This window comes from Lycium ferocissimum, chromosome 5 (genome assembly GCF_029784015.1).
Source record: "Lycium ferocissimum isolate CSIRO_LF1 chromosome 5, AGI_CSIRO_Lferr_CH_V1, whole genome shotgun sequence".
Taxonomy (NCBI): Eukaryota; Viridiplantae; Streptophyta; class Magnoliopsida; order Solanales; family Solanaceae; genus Lycium; species Lycium ferocissimum.
In genome coordinates, this window is record NC_081346.1 from 24,153,602 (window position 1) to 24,175,605 (window position 22,004).

Below are 22,004 nucleotides of genomic sequence, written 5' to 3' on the forward strand. Positions count from 1 at the left end.
CAAAAAGTTAGCTCAAGTGGTCTAGGGTGTTCAAAATTATATGGTCCAGGGTGTTCAAAATTATCTCTGGCATAGGTTCGATTCCCATCAACAATATTATTTTTTATATTTAGCTTTTGTTGTTTTTTTTGAATCCCCTGAGTGAAAATCCTGGATGCGTCATTAGCACGGGCTTACGACAACTAGTATATAAATAAGAATGATAGAATTAAGGTTAAAGTAAATAGCCGGTGAATCATGCATAATATATGTTTATAAAAACCGTGTAATTATGTATATCGGGTGTATGATAAAAATCAAAGAATCTATTAATATATTTATGAATCCCAATCTTGAAAATATAGCATCCCACTTTTCTTTACTACCCAGGACTTTGATGTGTTTATCTATAGGCTTTTATCACTTAATCATGATTAATTAATTTAAATTTTCACTTTATTAAATTGCTTAATTACGGTGAATTAAATTGATTTGGTGTAAACACCCAATAAGAATAAGTATTTATCGATAAGAATAGTGTCGGTATGGTGAGATGAAGTATGTGGGAGAGGTATGATTGTCCCTTTATTAATTTAACCATCTGGTATCCAAATTTATTTATCTGACCAATTCAAATTTGTGTTATGTAAGGCTATTTAAAGAGGAAAGCACATTTTACTAAGAATTTCTCTATTCTCGAGGTTTGAACCAAAATTCTAGTTAAGCATGGACGAAGAACCTCATCAATTCCATCATATTCTTTAGCGATAGAGGATTAATTGTCATATTCGCCTATTTTACCCACCCTAGTTGGCGAACGAACAAAGCGGGACGAACATAGGCAAAGTGGTAATTTATATTGTTTATCATGGGCATTGTTATATTTTACCCATAACCACGTGTACTGCTTTTTTTTTTTTTTTTAATCTCACTTATTGAACGCCTTTTTGGTCATCTAATTTCATCACCTTCTAGGCTTCTACTACTATTGTCTCTTCCTTTCTCACTCACCTTCTTTATATGCACAATTGTTGATTTATCAGTATATGAACAGAATGCATCTAAGGTATTTGGTTATATGCCTCAAACAACTGAATTAGTTTTTTTTTTTTTTTGTTTTACAGGTCCTCCAACAGATTCATCTCTCACCTCTCACCAGGAATTCAAAAGGTACACTCTTTCACTTCTAATGGATAATATTGGTACGTGTATATTTGACATTTATGGTTGACGTATTCTATTTGCTTGCATGTGTATTTCAATTGCACTATTGCTATTATTTCTCAAACTATACCTTAACAAGAAAATAGAAATATATAAATTATAGAGAGTACTCTGAATAATTGGGAAGTGATGTTCGGTTTGCCTTTAGCATTTGACATATATCTTTTTCTCAAATTTCACATGTGACGGTTAACATAAGATAGTCGCTCAATAGTCAAAAAACTTGTCGATAGATTTTCTTTTTATTTTTTTAAGTAAAGTGAAATTTATGTATTCAAGATATTTGATATAACTGTTATTTATCATGGGCATTTCGGTATGTTGATTCTATTTCAGCTCTTTCATGTTCCTGTTTTTCTGGTGACATGTGTTAATCCTATTGGCTTCCACTTTCACTTCTAGCTTCTTCCTTCATTTGTGTTCTGCATTGGCGTTACACGGTAAGGATAGGATACCATTTCTCTCTGTCATGTTTCTTTCTTCGTTTGTTCTGTTCCTCTTCTAATTCTTCGCCATGAACTGGTTTATTATTTCTTTGTAGTCCGTGTTGTTTAATTTCTCTATCACCTTTGCTTCTTTTGTTATATTTATTTAGTTTTCTATTCTGTTTTTGACTTTTATATGGAGGTTTTATTCCAGAATCTATACATGCACGAGAGAAATTTTTATTTAACGTCTACTTGTCGCAAGTGATAGGTCTTTTGCTACTGTTTTGGAACGTGGTTGGAGCCACTTCTTACTGCTGTTTTTGGATGTGGTTGCAGCCACTTTTGCTGTTGTTTTTCTGGATGCTGCTACAGCTTAGTTCAACTGATCACAAATCGAACACTTCAATACCTTTAACTTGTAGGCTGCACCTACAAAATTACTGCCTGATTTTCTAGGATTTTTCCTCCTTTTCCAGAATATATCTAATCCATCCATCCAACTTCATTCCCTTCTGTATGTGCTCTGTATTCTCTGATTCTATATTTCTGTCTTTATTCTCTGTGGCCAATTGTGAATGAAACTAACCTTTTGGCTTTTGGGTGAGCCAAAAATAAAAAAAGAACGAAACTTTCGTCTTTGTTTTAGTTCAACTTTGGCCTGATATTCGGGTTACTGAACTTTGATGTCTAGCTAAAAATCAGTATTTATTTGGTAATTTTCTTTGAATGATGTTTAAGTGTTGAATTTACTTGGTTAAGCTTCTAAGCGATGCCATTCATGCTACTGAATTGATTAGCTTTGATTTAGCGAAACAGCGACAAGCATTCTTTAGATGTAGTATTACCTGGTTCACAGACTTGCATCACCCTTTGTATATCTATTTAGGTTATTGAGCTCTCAAATAAGGCTCAAACAGTTCTGTAATGCTTTTTTGATACTACTATAATTAGGTGACACTTAGTTGTAATGCTTATGAGTTATAACTTATAAGTAAGTTTAATGATGTCAAGAATGTCGAAAACCCTTACTTAAAGCTGCAGCCCGGACTGCAATCAATTTATGTAAAGAGAATCTCCGTGAATTGCTTTTGTGAAATGTTTCAGTAGGTCAGTTTATTCTTCAAGAGTGTCATCCCTGATTGGTCTTGAAATATGAATTCTTTAGTATTGGAATGAAATAAGGCTTGAATAGAATGTAATGGTTACTGAAAATTTAATCAATCCACTCCAAGTTTTTTTTTGTTTTTTTTTTTTATGTTAATGCCACTAAGCAGAACTTAGTGGGTGTTATTTTATTGAACTAAATAATAAGTACTTACAAAGCAAAAAGAAAAAACAAGAAAACGTAAAGTACACCAAAGGAAATGAAAAGTCACTTTCCTAATCTGCACTTTCCTACTCTTCTTCTACGCCGACAACTCCAAACCCACTCCAAGTAGTTTGCAATTGAGGTGAAATTTATTTGAACTATTGTCTATAGTTAATTGTTACGTCTTTTGAGGAATTATTCCTTTATTGTAGGCCTGTAATAAGTAGTATAGTCCCTGCCTTTCTGCGCGACGGAAAGTAGACGAATGTTGGTCCTTGAGTGGTTTGTTCATTTTTTTTTTTTTTTCTAAATTGAATTGCACGGAATATTGATTTGTCTCTGCAGTATGTTACTCTGGAGAAGTTATGTACTACTATAGAGCGTAAAATTCAGCAATTTGTCGATTACCATTTCTGGTAAAATAGTTGCTTAATTTGATTGTGACTATGTCATCTTGATCTTAATAGGGAGTCTCTGGATTTCTTAGCTTAAACAGAGTCATGAGTCTTGACAGGTGGGAATCTTCCTCTACGTTTCCTTTGAATAGAGATATTTAAGTTTGTTCTTCCTCTAATGTAATTGCATTTGGAGGATGCAGTTTAGAAATTGACTTTACTGAGAAGCTAATAGCCCCTTCAAAACCTATGCTAGACCCAGAAGGCCAAAGTCGATGAAAATCAAGTATGTGAAAAATTACACTTCTACTATGACTGTGTGGCTTGAAAGTGCAAACCCTATCAAATGTTTTCATGAGCTAGTGTTGGGCCCGTGCTGGCTATCTAGTTTAACTTATTAATTAATTAATAAGTGAAGGTTCCTTGGACGACCAAGGGCAAAACGGTAATTACAACATTCAAATTAGGGGCGTTATGGTAAATCAGGTGGTTCTTTCACCTTTTAAAGAATGTGTACGTGTGTAATGTAGGTAGACACACGTTACTTTAGTTTTTGATGTTTTTTCTTAAACTTCCTTTCATTTCTCTTCCCATTCTTCCTCTTTTCTCTCGGTTCTCAGGTGAGCTCTTATTCCCCTATCTACTTCATTCCTGAGCAGTTTTTATCTCCATATTTCTGATTTCTCTGTTTGGTTCTTCTCTTTTTGGTGTTTCTATTAGACTTTTTTTTGACTTCACTATTTAAGAGGTAAATTGATCTTACTAAGAAAATGGGTTGCAAATGGTTTTCCGTGTGTTTCTTTTCATTTTCCTCTGTTTTTTCAATCATGCACAACAAGTTCTCAGCAATTCCTTATAGTATTGGCGATATGAGCCCCAATGAATTTATGCAATATGTAATCATATGGTGCATTGCACTGCATGTGCCCCAATTTTGTTTCAAAAATAAGATTCGGAGTCTGATTTTCTTTGTGTTTCCTTTGCATTGCGTGTGTTAGCTTGGTGGTTGATTTTTGTAGTTGGGTTCACTTTGTGTTACCATTTTATTGCTGATTTTTTTGGTTTGATTTTCTATGTATTCAGTAAATTTTAGCATGCTATAGTATATGTGTCCCCGATTAGCTTTGTCTACCTTTCTCCTGCTTCTTTTCTTGATAAGTCTTTGAATAGGGATTCTAAGAATAAAAAATATAATGTAACAATCAAATGTACCATAAAATGTAACAAAGACACCATGGTGACAGATAAAAACAATAATAAATAATTGTTCGATAAGGGCTTATTTGCTCAAAATTCACAGTTGTTGCAGCCTCCCATACTTGGAGGAAGTAAATCATGTAAATAGGTAGAGATAATGCAGACAATTGTACACTAAATAATGTGTGGTAGTCTTACAATTTACTCTTTTTGCTTTTGAAGTTGGTTTTTTTTTTCTTTTCATGAAATAATCCACTTTTTGAGGCTGTCTTATGGTATTCAATGCTAACATAATTGTGTTTTGTTCCTTCCTTTTTTGTTCTTCTTTTAGGAGTTTGTTTGTGTATCATCTTAGATTGCTTAATTCTAGGATTACTTATTTGTATCTATCTAGAGAGAACAAAATTGAAAGATAGAATTGTATCTAGGTTGGAGAGAATGGAGAAAACTCATAGAAGAAGTTCCTTGTGATCTCTTGGGCATGTTTATTACAAAATCAAATATGCCATCCAACTATCGGAAATGGCTCATTTATGCGCCTAAAGATAGTTTGGCTCATTTATGCCATCGAACTATAGGAAATAGCTCATTTATGCCATCGAATCCTCGTTTGACTCGTTTATGCTATCGTCGTTATCAAAATGACTCATCCATTTTTTTATTAATGCCGGTTTTATAATACCGATATGATACGTGGCCTCTAATTAGAGGTCTCGTCGTTTAATTAAACAGATCCAATGTTAAATACCAAATTAATAAAATATCCGAGATACACCTTACCCACCCACAACCATAATCTAGTTGGAGGTCACGTGTCATACACATGGTATTGTAAAGCTAATGAAATAAGGCATGGATGATCATTTTTATTAACGAGCGATGGCATAAATGAGTCAAACTATTAATGTTGGCATAAATAGAGCCATTTTCTATAGTTTGATGGCATAAATGAACCATTTCCTATAATGGCATAAATGAGCCAAACTATTGACGAGTGGCATAAATGAGCCATTTCCGATAGTTGGATGGCATATTTGAGCCTTTTCCGTTATTACAATTATAATCTTGCATCCTGTAGTTTTTCTGCAGCACAAATTGATGAACGCATTTATATATGAATATTTACCTTAACTCTTTTATATTATGAAATACCCCTCATAGTGTTGGCAACCGTAAGTTTTGCTACAAAATATGTTTTAACATACGGTTTCTTTCTTTTTAATTAAGCAATCTCTCTTGACTTATATGCATAGAGTTGGTCTTGAGTGTAACTCTATACGTAATTTATATAAATATTGATCATATTTCCTTAGATGAATGATGTTCGTCTTTTTTAATCAACCCAATCTCTACCAGTGTTATCAAAATCGAAAAGCGCAAAAAAGCTGGCCAATGTATTTTTAAAGCGTGGGCTTTAATTTAAAAAAGCGCAATGATGCAAAGATACAAATCTATATATGTTTAGTCCAAGACTAATAATAATAAGCATGAATAACAAACATATGGACAAAGGAATTGTAAAAACATTACGATAAAGTGAAATATGAATTATCTAGTGTCACAAAAGAGAGGCTGTTGGCAGGAAAAGTATGTCTTAGAGCCTTGACGCACTAATAATCGTTGACGAAGCGGGCACGACATGTTTGAGCCTCGCTTTAGGGCTTAAGCGCGCTTTAACACATCCCCTTAACTGTATTTTTCCCCGTATACGGGGAATGTAATGTTAATTCATACAAAATCGAGTTTTACATTGTTTGCGTTGAATACAACAAACAATTGAAGAAGTTGATGGTCTTGTGACGAAGAAGATGCTTGGGGCAACACATCCCCTTTACTTAGTAGGGCTTAGGAACGATGTTGGCAAATGATTGTTGAATATAGTTACTCAACCTCACGGCCAGAGAGGGTGTAGTCAAGGAGAGAACTCCAGTCCCTCCTCAGGTATGTCATTCTTCTTAACTAGCTCAGATTTTTACTTTTATACAATGTTCTTTTCTTTAAATATAGCCATTTACAATCTAATTTTATGTTCAATTTTGAGTTACTCGATATTGAACGACTATCAACAAACTGCTCTTCTCACAACTTTGAAAATTGGAAACAAAAGCGGAGAAAAAAAGAGATTGGGTGGAAAGCGGTAGTTGTATTATCGTGAGGCTAGATTGAAGGGTAAATGCAGTCATATGACTTATTAGCGGTAAAAACATACCCGCACCAAGTGTTTACACCTAGCCAATAAATGCATGACATGTGTTTGAACAAAGAGTTATCTCACTCAACTATGGTTAATTAATATGTGTCTTCACCTCATTAAATCAATCAACTTCTTGGTATAGAAAAAGAGATCAGGATTAAATAACTGTAAAAAAGAAAGAATTTAGAGCAGATGGGAGTAAGCTTTGGGCGATTCCACATATCAGAATTGCATTGAGAGTTACTAGAAGTGCACTGAATTCTATTTTGTTGAGAATTACTTTAGAAATTGATTGCAAAGTGTCGTAATTCGTTCACGATTTAGAAAGTAGTAGGCGTACATACAATTCCGTTGTTGAGCATCTCAATGTGCAAGTACAAGGAATAGGTGATTGTTGTCCGTTTACCCTCATTTCTTACCTTCGAACTGTTGACACGTTGAAGGATGGGAGAAGATGGTTAAACTTCTGATTTTGGTCCATTTTGGCGCTACTTTTTTTGAGGAACCAAGAAAAATGTCTAAAGTTATTTATTCAGGTAACACAACCTTAAATTCTTGGAGTGTTCTAAGATTATTCTTCAATGTCTTCTCTTTGTTTTTTGTCTTCTCCCTTCTGATTACCATGTTGTTTTTATATAAGGTAAGCTTTCCAATATTTGATGTCTTTTTCTATTGTAAGGTTGTTGCTTATGCCATTTTGGTGGTGCTAAAGTAATATTTGCACTTCGTACTAAAATTATCATCATTTTACTAGATTTTTGTGTATATGCTTGTGTTTTCCAGTTCAAGTTAATGCAGCTATGTGCTTATACAACTCTCTGCCCCTTTGATCTTTCCTTTTCAGGATTATGATCTAGAAATCCTGAGACTGACCCTTTTAGTGAGCCTGGGATGCAAATTTTGCAGAAATTATGTGTATCATTTAAAACACATATAAATATTCACAGGTTAACCAAGTCCCTTTGCAATCATTTTTTTTCTTTTGGCTTTTATGGAATGAAGGTAATTAAAATCAAAACTTATTTACTTCGCTCACTGATTATTGTATTCAGTTTGTAGAATCCAAAATCAAGATCCTCCCACCAATCGAAGTTGACATCTCTTCCTTCATTTTCTCCTCTTTATTTGGTATATAAGTTATAATTTTCTCACATGCTTCATTTTAAGATAAAATCTCTCCCCGAACTTTTTCTTTAAGAATTTTCTCCACAAAAGCAGAAGTCTTGGAGGTTCTAATATTGATCCCATTGCTTGTGAAGATAAAGAGTGCAAAGAAGAATCAAGGTTCGTTGCTTTGGTAAATATTGAATATAACAACAACAACAACAACAACAACAAGAAGCCCAGTAGAATCCTACCATGTGGGGTCTAGGGAGGGTAGAGTGTACGCAGACCTAACCCCCACCTTGAAAGGTAGGGCGGCTCATTTCCAAAAGACCCTCGCTCAAGAGAGGAAAACAAGACAAAAGGTCGATAGGGCCAAGAATATCAAAAACAATATGAAAACAAGGAATAACAAAAGCGAAAAAGTCATGGTAGAACAGTCTGGAAAGAAAGGAGCATTAACTACCATAGATAAATAAGATAATCAAAGTACAAAGGCCCAACAAATATAAGCAGAAATCAAATGGCAATAAACGAATGAGCAAACCTACAACTACTATGGTGAAAGGATAAGCAACCTAGCCTTCTATCCTAATCTGAGTCCTCCACAACCTCCTATCTAAGGTCATGTCCTCTAGTAGTTTCGAAACTCGTGCCATATTCTGTCTAATCACCTCTCCCCAATACTTCTTCGCCTCCCGTTACCTCTCCTGAAACCGTCCATAGCCAACCTCTCACACCTCTGCACTGGAGTATCTGTGTCTCTCCTCTTCACATGCCAAAACCATCTCAGCGTCGCTTCCCGCCTCTTGTCCTCCACCAATTCCACTCCCACCTTGTCCCGGATATCTTCATTCCTAATTCTATCCCTCCTAGTGTGCCCACACATCCATCGCAAAGATTCGCATTTCCGCGACTTTCATCTTCTGAACGTGAAAGTTCTTGATCGGCCAACACTCCGCCCGTTCGACCACCACTTTGTAGAAACTTGTCTTTAAGTTTTTTGTGGCACTTTCTTATCACACAAAGACCGGAGGCGAGCCTCCATTTCATCCACCCCGCACCAATACGATGTGAAACATAGTCGTCGATATCCCCATCTCCCCGTATAATAGACCCAAGATACTTGAAACTTGCTTTTCTTTGAATGGCTCCTCGGGTACCAAGCCTCACTTCCTCGTCGCCCACGCGGTACGCCACCGAACCCGTACTCCAAGTATTCTGCCTCGGTCCTACTCAATTTAAATCCTTTAGACTCCAACGTCTGCCTCCAAATTTCCTCTCCGGCTTATCATTTAACTCCGTCGCGAGTCTTGTCAATCGTGACTATGTCATCCACGAACAACATACACCAAGGCACCTCACCTTGTATTTGTCGCGTCAATTCATCCATCACCAAGGCGAATAGAAACGGCAAGAGCCGATCCCCGACGCAACCCCATCGCAACAGAAAGTGCTCCGAGTCTCCTCCTACCGTCCTTACCCCGGTCTTAGCTCCATCATACATGTCCTTTATCGATCTAATGTACACCACAGGTATACCTTTAGCCTCCAAGCATGTCCATAGGACCTTTCTTGGCACTTTGTCGTAGGCCTTTTCTAGGTCAATGAATACCATGTGCAAGTCCCTCTTCCGCTCCCTATACTGCTCCACCAATCTCCTTACAGTATGAATGGCTTCTATAGTCGAGCGCCCGCATGAATCCAAACCGGTTCTCTCCTTCAGACACACCTCTCCTCACCCTCATTTCCACCACCCTTTCCCGCACTTTCATAAGGCGACTTAGCAGCCTGATACCTCTATAGTTGTCTGCAGTTCGAATGTCGCCCTTGTTCTTGTACAAGAATCATTGTACTCCACTCTATTCTTCCAAGATCTTCACCGTCTTGAAATGACATTAAACAACCCGGGTTTCTACCACCCAAGCCTACCCCGCCGCATTCTTCCAAAATTCCCCAGAATCTTCGTCGTGTCCGTCGCTCTTCCCCTGCGCATCCTACGAACAACTCCCTTAACCTCCTCAACCTTTATACTCCTACAATATCCAAAGTCGCGATGCCTATCCGAGTGCTCCAAATATCCCAACACAATGTCTCTGTCCCCTCCTTCGTTCAAGAGTTCATGAAAGTATGACTGTCATCTCTGTCTAATGTGGGCTTCCTGTACCAACACTTGGCCATCCTCGTCCTTGATGCACTTCACTTGATCCAAGTCGCGTGCCTTCCTCTCTCTCGCCTTGGCAAGCTTAAATAGCTTCTTATCCCCACCTCTGTCCTGTAGTTCTGAATAAAGGCGTTCAAAGGCTGCTGTTTTTGCCGCCGAAACTGCCAACTTCGCCTCCTTTCTCGCCATCTTATACTTTTCCCTGTTCGTCCACTTGTATTCGTCATCCTTGCTATCTACCAACTTCACATATGCCTGCTTCTTTGCTTCCACCTCCCGACTTCTCCATTCCACCACCAATCCCCTCGGTGCCCACCATGACGGCCTCGTGAGACCCCCAATACCTCTCTAGCTGCTTCCCTAATGCAACTAGCCGTCCTATCCCACATACTGCTCGCATCCCCCCTACTATCCCACGCTCCCATAGCCATCAACTTCTCCTCCCATCTCTAGGGCACTAGACAAAGTCAAACTCCCCCACCTAATCCTCGATCGGTCATCCACGACCCTCTTCTTCTTCTTCCTCCTCATCTCCAAATCCATCACCAAGAGCTTATGTCAGGTCGTAAGATTCTCACTCGGATGACCTTAAAATTTACAGAGGCCTTTATCATCTTTTCTAAGAAGCAAAAAGTCTATCTACGTCGCAGCCACCGAGCTACGGAAGGTTACCAAGTGCTCCTCCTTCTTCGGAAAACTCAAGTTGGCTACTACCAATCCAAAAGCTTTTGCGAAATCCAGGAGCGAGACTCCTCCACCATTCCTGTCCCCGAAGACAAATCCTCCATGCACCTCATCATAACCCTTCGAAACAGACCCAATGTGCCCATTGAAATCTCTTTCTATGAATAACTTCTCAGTAGGTGGTATACTTACCACCACTTTGTCCAAGTCCTCCCAAAAGCGCCTTTTTACCTCCTCGTCCAAACCCACTTGTGGCGCGTAGCACTAATAATGTTCAAGGTGAACCCTCCAACGACCAACTTAATCGCCATCATCCTGTCATTGATCCTCCTAACCTCTACCACCTGATCTCTAAGCTCACTATCTACTAAGATCCCTACCCCATTCCTATACCTCGAGTTGCCCGAGAACCAAAGCTTGTACCCGTCCACATCCTTAGCTTTAGATCCTACCCATTTAGTCTCTTGGATGCAAGCTATATTTATCCTCCTCTTCTTAAGAATCTTAACTAACTCTATGGATCCATAATTTATTTTTATTTCGTAAATGCATGAAACACAAGAATCAAAATAAATATTCCGGAGTATTTATTTTGATTCTTGTGTTTCATGCATTTATGCTTAGGTGAGAAGCCACATTAGATAACTCTCTAAGCCTTTCAAGGAGGATGCTCTCAGACCAGGAATCACTATAATGGTCCCAAGTTTGATCTTGTGCTCTCCATATCTAAGGTAATGTGAGAACTAATTGTCGTAAATCGTGTCCTCGTGTACAAATATTTCGTAAGGTGATAATTGGCAACTCTAAAACCTTATTTCGAAGACTTTGGACTTGCTAGATCTTCCGAGAAAAGTTGGTATCTAAGCGTGCTATAGTCCTGGATTAATGATCGATCAAAGAATCAAAATCATCAAACAAGGTAATAACGATCTCTCTCCCCTTCACTAAACACCTCCTCCTTCATTTCAGTCTTCATAATTCTGAATGAAAATTATAACAAGAATAAGAGTATAAGACATTTTATAATACTTTTTAACCTTCTCAAAAAGAGTATGAGACATTTCATCTTCAACAAGGCATTCTCTCTCTTATTGAGTGTTGTTGTACTAACATCCTTCACCTAGATGATGCTATATTTATAAGTATTATGTCCAAGTCTTTTTTTAGGATTTCTTTGCAAGTTTCATTGCCATAAGAATTGACCGAGTCATTGCATCATTTGTTGCTAAATAGAATTCAAGCATTGAGAAGAGCCTATTCCATGAGCTTAATGTTCACTTAACATACGATTAGATCGTTGGCTTTTAACCAAATATGCCTCACTCAATTTGCTGCAACAGGTACTGTAGGCTAAAATAGGAAGATTGATAATTTATTATATGCGACCTACACTAAAGACAAATACGACGATTAAAGATTCTATGATTTCATTATCAAGCTAGCTAGGTCTTCTTTTTTCATGCACTTCGCCCTTCTTTGAACAGCTATGCATGAAAGACTACGATATGACATTGTCAATGGAGTGGATCCAGAAAATTTGTATGATCCAAAAGTACAAAAATAAGAAATAAATTATCAACAAGGTACATCTCTATTAGTTCCTACTACAGTAATTATATGTATTTTTTCTTATTTTCTAATCTCAAATTACTTCTAGCTGCAATATTCATGTGACTTCGAAGTTATTTTTGTACTGTTGAGCTCAAAATTTTCACCCTCATTGGACTTTCAAAACCTCGTGGTTCTATGACAAACTTGATAATGAATGTTTTCAAAGAACTCTTTCTAGGTAATACCGGATGAAGAATGACAAAGAATTGCTCCTCTATATGTATAGAGGCGAAAATCTAGTGTTCATACAATGTCTTGGCGAATCATGTCACCATGCCTTTTTTCAAATATAGAAAGGATATACTTTTAAGTTGTTTATAACTCGGAAGTTTATTGAAGTACAGAGGAGGATAGTGACACAAGCATCAACCTGCAAGTGACACAAACAATGATTTGAGAGAAATGTTTTCTTCATTCATATAATTAATTTAAGCAATTAATGTGACAATTGTTGCCAACAACTGAATGTGTACTAACATCACAAAAGGCTAGCCCTCTCTTTTACTTTGGCATTTATCATCTTAGATTTAGTTTGGTATGTTATGTTTTGATTCTAATGCTTGGTTTTTTCTTCTTTCAAATGGATGCCCAGATGAGGTATGTAAGGTCGACTCCAATTGTTAAGAACCAGATTTTGTCCAATTGTGGCACAGTTCTCATATTAGGACCACCAACATGAACATGAACATGAACAACTGTTTTTGTCTCTCATTAGCAAGCTCAAGAATTTAAATGAATGTAGTAGTGCGAAGTAATGCTATGTAATATTTATTGAGCTTGATGATATTGCTTCCTTTGTAAATGAATGTAGTAGTGTGAAGTAATGCTATGTAATATTTATTCAGCTTGATGATATTGCTTCCTTCTTTTTGGGAATCCCACTAAACAATTAAAACAAAGTATGAAATTACCTTTCTGAGCGTTCGACCTCTTTTGTACAAAGAGGTTAGGCAAAGCCTGTGCTATGCACGGGCATGGACCATCTAGTCTCTACTATATTAGAAAAAGCAGTTGGGGTACGAACATGGACAAGGGGCAAAATTGTAATTTTAATCTTTCATTTTAGGAAACTTTGGAACGTAAATCACTTTGCTGCCTTCATTTTTACGATCAGATTCTTCCTGATCTCGTTCTTTTTACGGAAACGTACTCCTCCTCTTAACACAAGAAAAAGGCGACCATTCTTCTTTCATAATCTTTTCTTCCTTTTGTTTGCTTAGATTCTTATTCTTCTTTCTTTGTGTACCTCTCCGGTGTTTTACTTCTTTTTCTTCTTTCCTTTTTGCTATGTTTTTGGTGGTTTTCACAGGTGATTTTTGGTTTCCTAGCTGCAAAAAGGCGGGGAAATGGATATTTCTTTGCGTCTTTTCGATTTTTTTTAATCATATATGTGTTTCAGGGCAAAATTTTCGGGTTTGGTCTACTTTGATTTTCATTAAGTTGCTCTTTGTGCTGCATGTGTTCGCTATGGCTTGAGATAAACAGTGGGACTTAATTTGCAGCATTTGGAACTTGCTAATTTAGTTTTTATTCTCCTGTTTCAAAATTAATTTTTGGCGTTCTTCTAAGGTTTTCTAAGTAGTGGTTTATCCTAATGTATTTCCGTTTTCAATTCACTGTTATTTAGTTGTTCTGTTTTGTAAATTGTTATTTCTAAACAATGCTTCTTTATTTTGTAGCTTGGTTGAGGGAAAAATTGATGATGTCTGGATGTTTCAGATAATGTAAGCGCTTTTATTTTATTCTGGTAGTTTTCTATAAACTTAGTAGCAAGTTGCAGTGTCAATGTTTTTCTTCTCAGATCTACGTAGACCTTTTGCAGCAGTGGTGTATCATTTTCTTCTTTCTGCTAAATACATATCTGATCCGTAAAAATAGTTGAAGATCAGCATGTGTTTAGTCAAAACACTAATTATCTGATTCATGTTCTGAACAAAATCATATGTGCTGCGGATAAAGTGAAAAAAATGGGTTTAGAGATAGGTTATTCATTCATTATTGATTGAAGATATGCTGTAGAATTTCTCACTGTGTTGGTCGTTTCCGTTTTCTAATATCTTTTATTTTCTTCTTCTAGTAAACAAATGACACTCATCGTAATGTACCTTAAAGTGGTGTTGTAGGACATTTTCTTGTAAATAATTATCCCAAGTGCTTTAATAGATAAATTACTTGATGACTCCTCTAGCTAACCTCTTCTTGAGCTTTAGTTCATAGAAGTGAATGCTTTTACTTAAAATTCCAATGAACCCTTTTCCTTTCTCACTGTGTCCATGAAGCTGAGAATTAAAAATGAAGTGATACTAATGGTTTCAGGGGTATCTTATAATCTTCCTCCTTCTCAAAGAACATTTTCCACAAGAATGCATGGAATGGAGCAATTCCAGTTCCAGTGGCAAGCTGCAAGATGACAAGATCCAAGTCTGCTTAGTCATATTGAAGGGAAGTGTGCAGAAGTGCCTGATGGTAACAATTAAAGGAGCTAGCACTGGCAACAGTTACCGTTATTACTGTAGCATTGGGATCCTTTGGCAGTGAATATTTCTTTTCCGGCAGGTCCAATAATCTTAACTTCAACTTCAGGCTTCAAGTTGCCTGAAATATTAACGTTTGAATGCAGGTACGTGGCTGTAAGCCTATATATCACATGTTTATTAATAAATGCGCAGTTAAACTCGATCTATATATGCTTGAAATTCAAGCCAAGAATGTTTTACTGTTTCGAGAGAAGATCAAACAAAATATACTAATGTTGCTAACATTGTTTAAGGTTTAGGGAGTCCTTGATTCTTACATGAAAAGTTTGGGCGGGCTCCTTTAACTATTTCCCCTTTGTCATTGGTGTAGACAAGCCTTTTGGCAGATTGTGAACTACCTGTCTCACCGCGAATCACTTGTTCCACAAGGTGACTTATTTTGGTGTACATTTTGTTTGCTCTTTCCATCATTGCATGTTAAGAAAATTTACTTGCTGATTAGGTTTGGAGAAACAAGTACCTGAAAGCACTCTTTGTAGCATAGTTAATAAACAAAATGCAACAAATTAAGCTGAGTTGAGTTCACTTTTATTTCTAAGTTATGTTATGAAAAGAAAAAAAAACTTTTGCTGCTGGACTATCACTGTCTAGATGAACATCAAATCACTATTTTAGGGAGGTCTAAGACAAAAATCTTCTTCTTAGTATAGGTTATGGTTTAGTTAGTATCTGATGGCTTGATTGTGGCACTGCTATGTTGATGTTGACTAAGTTAAAAGGTCTTTTGTCCTTATGCATGTTGAAAGCCCGAAATGCCTTCTTTTCTCCTCAGGGCGTGAGTATAATGAAGGACGACATTGAATTAGAGATGTAAAATGGTAGCACGTACTTAAGAGAAGTGCAAAAAGGTTCCTTGAATGAGAGTTACTGACTATATTTTTTTGGCCAATTATAATAAATCAAAATATTTTGTCCTTTGATTATTTACATTTTTGGCGTGTAGAAACTAGAAACCATACTAATAAAAAGGAGAACTCTTTTCTTACATAATTAATGCATAAATTTATGGCTCTCTGGATGTCTCTTTAACTAAAATGACCTGGTTAGGCCAATGTTCATCTGCAGTACTTGTTTCTATTGACTGACACTGCTGAAGTTCTACTGTTTTGTTTTGAGAGCAAGTCGACTCATCCTCCAGAGGCTGCTCTGGAAACTCAGGTGTGAGGCTTTCAATGACTCTATTTAGTGATTTTTACAGAATTGTCATGATAAATTTATTGTACATTTCCTTAGAATGCATACCATTTATGTTGATGGGAGCAAAGTGACTAGAACATCTTCAGATGAGGCAGCCCACGGGTTTGAATATTATTATTATTATTATCATTATTTTATTTTTTTAAAGCCAAGCATTCACTTAGTTAGTCATAGGTAAGCTTTGCTGGGAATAAATAAAAAAAGCTGGACTTACCGCTGGCAATATGGTTCCCTTGTTTTTATAATTTAACATGAGTATATACAATTTCTCACTATTTGCAGTTTGTTGGTTCGTTTATCTGCTTTATGCTATCCAGACCTTCTGGTGTATCTCTGGTTATGTCAAATTCTGATCAGGCAACACCAAGTCCCATTGAATCACATGACAACCATCCGAATGGCACTTCTTGAGCATCGAAATATGAAATACGGGATGAACACCCAAAGCTGGTCATGATGAGAATAGTCTTAGCTTGTAAGATGCTTATCCTATCTTTATTCCTTGGATATGGTTGTGATTGTTAACATTTTGATCTTCTACTAGAAATAACTCAAATGATGAGAAGTCATTGATTATTTGAACATCACAATATCTGCAGGAGTTTGAATATGCCTAAAATTTCTAGTCTAACCTGAAACTCTTCATTCAACCTAGAAAGTTGTATCCCATTCGTAGAGTAGGGTTAGGTCAGGGAAATAGAAGAACCACTACTTGATCTTTCCAAAGTTAAGAGTATATGCGAGTATGTTTGTGATATTGGTAGTGAATATAATTCATCTTTGTTTCTATTGCAGATTTTCAATTTAAAATTTAGTGCTTATTACTTTTCACTTCCACAGCCCCTTGCAGAGATGCAGGGTAAGGCTGCGTACAATAGATCCTTGTGTCTGTCCCTTCTCTAGACCCCGCGCACAGCGGGAGCTTAGTGCACCAGACCTTAAGTGTTAGGTATGAAACAGAAATTTCGAATTTTTAGAGAACTCAATTACGGCATATTAGACACTGGAAAGGACACGGAGTAACGAAACAAGTGGTACCACTCGCTTTGTGCTCCAGGGATGGAACTATGAAACCCAGAAATTATTTTTCAATGCTTAATGAAGAGCATGGGATAGAATGCTGGCCAGTTAAGAAAGCGCATGTCCAGAAGATGAAGGTAGCTGAGATGCAGATGCTGAGATGGATGTGCGGGCATACCAGGAGAGATAGGATTCGGAATGAAGTGATTCGGGATAAGGTAGGTGCGGACCCTGTGGTGGATAAGATGCGGGAAGGGAGGTTGAGGTGGTTCGGTCACGTGCAGCGGAGATGCGCCAGTGAGGAGGTGTGAGAGGATAGCAGTGGTGGGCCTGAAAAGAGGGAGGGGTAGGCCAAAGAAGGCCTGGGAGAGGTGATTCGGCAGGACATGGCGTTGCTCCAGCTTACCGAGGACATGACCGGTGATAGGAGGGGATGGAGGTCGAGTATGAGGGTAGAGGGCTAGTGGGGGGCCGCGAGGTTTCCTTTCTCGTATTAGGAGTATTTTTATCTTGCTTCTATGTGTTGGTCTTGTCTATCTTTGTAATTTTATCATGACTTCGTTGCTGTTGCTATTTCTCATTTTCACATGGTTTTGATTTGCTTATCCGTATCTGACTCTTTTCTCTTGTTTTCCTTGTTTTCTTTTGAGCCGAGGGTCCTTCGGAAACAGCCTCCCTACCTTCCAAGGTGGGGTAAGGTCTGCGTACACTTTACCTTCCCCAGACCTCACGTTGTGGGATCCAACTGGGTATGTTGTTGTTGTTGTTGCTGCTTAACGAAGAGCATGTAAATTTGAGATGTCCATTTGGAGTAGGAAGAGTCACGAATGACAGAACGAGTGACACCTTTGCCCTTTATATCCATCATTTTCAGTTTTTTTTTTTTTTTAAATTGGAACTTGGTGAAGGAGCTGTTCTGGGCTGATTATTAGAAATCTTCAAAAAAGAAATAACGCTAATAATCTCTATTTAGCATTTTGTGGGTCATTTCATCAATTGTTTTATGTTTATTTTTTCTTTATGTTTTGGGATAGATGGATACTATTACTTTATGCCTTTATAGTAGATCACAACTTTATGACCATCTAGGATTTATTTACAGAAGAAATGATCTTTGGCACTTACAGGTCATGCTTAACAGTTGAATGAAATCCTTTCAGGTAATTGCTATGTTGGATAGGATAAAGGACGAGAGTGAAAGAAAGTCGGGATCTGGAGCTAATGTGATGATGATGACTGAGACATAGATGAGCTTTCTCATGAAGATATTGTTTACGCGAAGTAATTCTATGGAGTATCTAACCAACAGGGACTTGGATTACAATAAAATGCATTTTACTAATGGTAAATCTCTCAGTCACTGAAATTCTATTGCCTATAAGCTACTTCAATTTTTCCTCTGTATTCTCATTAAGTAATGTTAGTTTTGCAGTAATAGTTTTTTTTTTTTTTTTTTTAAATCAAGTAAAGTTCTTCTATAACTAGATTTTAAGCTATTATCAAGTGTATCATACCAATATAGCAACTTATATTGCACCTTCTTCCTACTTTTTAATACGGATAAAATCAGAAAAGTTGTTCTTTTGAGAGTTTTCACTCACTACTACTTGATGTGGGACAAAGAAAATACTTACATCATTTAGCATCTCTCTCGATAATAATGACTATCTATCTTCTGAATAGTGGAGATCCAGAAGGAGATAACTTGCTGGCTTTGAAAAATTCGAAATTTCTTGTCAAAGAAAAAGGTTTCTTAGGTTCAAAGATTCTTTCAAGAATAAAGAATCCTGGCATCCACTTGCTATCAACAATACTAGAATTCGAAAAGTTTTTGATGTTATACATCGATGATTTGGTGCAGTTTTTTGTAGGTTTTGAAGACAAAGTAGTCTGATATTGGGGAAATCGAAACACGTTGTAGGTATGTGAATCATCAGAGGTGAAAATATGGTGTTCACGCGATTATTTAGGTAATCTTATCTCTCGCTGATGGTAAGCTCTCACATCGAATATGATCAAGAGCTTCAAGTATCATGACAATTATATATCACCTAATCATGATTAAGTGATAGTTTAAGTATAATTAAATGATATATATTACTTAATTATATATCACTGTTGTTGGTGGGAGGTGGCAGTTATCGCGTGGAATTAGTTGAAATGTGTGCAACTGGCCCGGACACCACGTTTATAGAAAGAAAAAATTATAGTTAAGTGATAATTCTTATTTAAAAACGCATGATCTGCACCTATTTCTCCACACTAATAATAATCTTGCTTGCAACCGTTGCCATCAAGTTATATTTATTGTTTCACCCCCACTGCCACAAAGCTCATGTTTTTTTGTTGTGTGGTGTCAAACAACCAAGCACATGAAATTATTGGCTGAGCCAAAAAATTTACTAAGGAATTTAAAATATAAAGAAGTAAATATATGAAGAAATTAAAAAATTATATATATATATATATGTCTCTCTTTGCAGGCTGGAAATGGGAAAACACACACCATGATTGGAAAATATTGAAAGAGGCACGCGAAGACATGGTGCGAATTGTGGGATTCCATCTATGGTATTTGAGTACTTGTTTTCAAGAATTCAAAAGGTACGGATATTGCATCTGGTTTACTATGTCAATATATACCAAATGTCTCCTATGCTTAATGATCACTCCTTTTTTTCCCATCATATATCTCTATATTTAATGAAAAAAACAATGAGTGAGCCAAGGCCCGCGACTCCATCAGAGGTTCGTAGCTTTCTGGGCTTTGGCAGGTTATTACAAGCGGTTTGTAGAAGGGTTTGCTACTATATCAGCACTATTGACAAAATTAACTCTGAAAGGGGCCAAGTTCCAGTGGTCAGACGCTTGTGAACGTAGTTTCCAAGAATTGAAGAATCGATTGACAACCGCACCTGTTCTTGCTCTTGCAGAAGGTATAGAGGGTTATGTGTTTTATTGTGATGTTTCAGGCACAGGTTTGAGATGTGTATTAATGCAGCATCATCCCAGTGGAGCGACACTCATTTGAGCCTGCAACAGTTTTTCAGCTTCAAAGGCTTATCATCAAGTGTAAGTGATACTTCTCCAGTAAAAAAATTCACTTGATAATGCATGTCGTATAATTGTGTGTTTCAATTATTTTTCTTATCCATTTGATATGTTCAAGAATGTAGCTTGAACCTTGAGGGGTCGTTTGGTACATGGTATAAGCTGTGATATTCCAAAGACTAATTTTTTTTTACCATATTTGGTAGAAGGTATGGGATATCCTACCTTATCCCCTGACCTTGGGATTATTTTATCCCAAGATAATTTTGGTCCGCGTACCAAACGACCCCTAAGGATTTTACCCCTGGGATTACGACAATCTTTTCTTCATTTTGCTTTTGATCAAACAATTACCAAGAAATGGAAAAAAAAAATGATCTTTCAATTGTTATGGCTTTCACAATAGTCCTTTGCTTTTCATTTTCCTAGCTAATGGTTTGTCTTTAATTGGTTCCAAGTGTAGGCCTTGCAATCTTCTTCAATTCAGTTGCTTTCTTGTTGTTGTTTAGCATAGTGTTTTTTTTTTTTTTTTTTTTTTTTTTTTTGTAGTGTAAGTTATTTCCATTGAGCAAGAAAAATTGAAATACAGTACTATGTGTGTAATTCAATTTCTATCATTTGGTTTTTCTTGAAATGTAGGTTTCTAAATTGAAAGCAACATTTGAGCAGAACTCAGATAGAGAATGAACACAATCTATTAAAAGTTTCCTCTTTCCATTGTTGGATATAAAAGCTGAGAACTTTATTAAGTCTTTTTCAGCTCCGTTGATGTCAAAGTGGCCCTGATATAGATATACACCGTTAGTATAAAGAATTTTTTTGCATCGTCAAGTCGGCCAAAGGATATACTACAGGTGAGCCTCAAATTGTGGATGTAATCTTGAAGATAAGAAAGATTACTTCTATAACAGGTAAATGAGACTTGGTGTAAATATTCCTTACGCTGACAGTATATGTAACTTAAACTCTTGGCAATGTGATGTGGATTTTGAGCCTAAGTACTATTTTCGCCTATGTGTAGTTCAAGTTCAATAATTTACTTTGTCCTCAAAAGGAAACTTATATCATTTGGTTATTCTTGAAATACAGGAATCTGCATCGAAAGGAATCGGAAAATAAAGAAATATTTTAAGTAGAAATCAGGTAAAGAGTGAACTCAATTTGTTGAATTTTGCTCTTTTTATATTGTTGGTTATGAACGCTGAGGAATTTATTAATTCTTTTACAGCTCCATCTATTAATGTCAAAGGTCTCTAAATTTCTGGTTTTTTTGGCATTTCTTGTCGAGCTTAATTTCAGGTCCAAGAAGCTACCACGGTAGTCTATAATATTATATCTGCTTCAAGGATATTTTGTATTTTTGTTCTTCCATCTAATATTTGTTCATGTAATCTACCCCTATCTCTCTCTAACACTAATTATTGCTCAAAAGTACTTTTTAAATTAATTGGTCAAATATAAATTGCTTTTCGCCAAAAATACTTTTTTGAAAAGCACTTTTCTAAATAAGCTGATTTGTAAGCTTGGCCAAATAAGCTATCAATCTAAGTTGAGGTGTGTATATGTACACACTCAAAATTGGATGTTTACTTGTCAGTCGAGGCAGTCTTTAACTGCATTTGGTCTCACTTACTACTGTTTTTAACTAATAAAATCTGCTAGTCTACTATTGTTTTCATCAAACTATGCTGAATGTAAAGAAACAAAATTATATAAAAGCAAAAAAATCAAGAGGAAAAAGCAGAGAACAAAAACAAAATTCAGACAGAGTTGGCTGCCTCTCAGCGTAATTAGGTATTAATTTTCCTTACAACGTTGAGTAGGAAGATGTTATTCTAAGATGCCAAATTAAAGGGGTTGGAGTATGAGAGGCAATCCTTTTGAGGGCCTAAGAGAAAGCAAGATGGATG

The 22,004-nt window shown here is 36.5% G+C and overlaps 1 protein-coding gene across 45 annotated transcripts; it reads left to right on the plus strand.

Moving 5' to 3' along the window:
* Positions 1-13,478: 13,478 nt before the first annotated feature.
* LOC132056555 (uncharacterized) lies at positions 13,479-21,579 on the plus strand. 45 transcript variants are annotated; one of them, XR_009414852.1, is made up of 10 exons: positions 13,484-14,013; positions 14,637-14,755; positions 14,846-14,909; positions 15,137-15,195; positions 16,341-16,498; positions 18,204-18,387; positions 18,915-19,013; positions 19,527-20,115; positions 20,855-21,005; positions 21,184-21,362. XR_009414852.1 is itself a non-coding variant. In XM_059448818.1 (6 exons), the coding sequence occupies exons 3-6, from the start codon at positions 18,291-18,293 to the stop codon at positions 20,779-20,781; spliced, it is 366 nt and encodes a 121-aa protein (XP_059304801.1). In that variant the 5' UTR covers positions 13,479-14,013; positions 14,637-15,195; positions 18,204-18,290; the 3' UTR covers positions 20,782-20,865. The 45 variants fall into 45 exon arrangements, 2 of the variants coding, with proteins under 2 accessions (XP_059304801.1, XP_059304800.1); XR_009414847.1 differs by having other exon boundaries at positions 13,479-14,013; positions 14,637-16,498; positions 19,527-19,647; positions 19,887-19,979; positions 20,045-20,115; XR_009414834.1 differs by adding an exon at positions 15,874-15,984 and having other exon boundaries at positions 13,482-14,013; positions 14,637-15,195; positions 16,060-16,498.
* Positions 21,580-22,004: the final 425 nt, after the last annotated feature.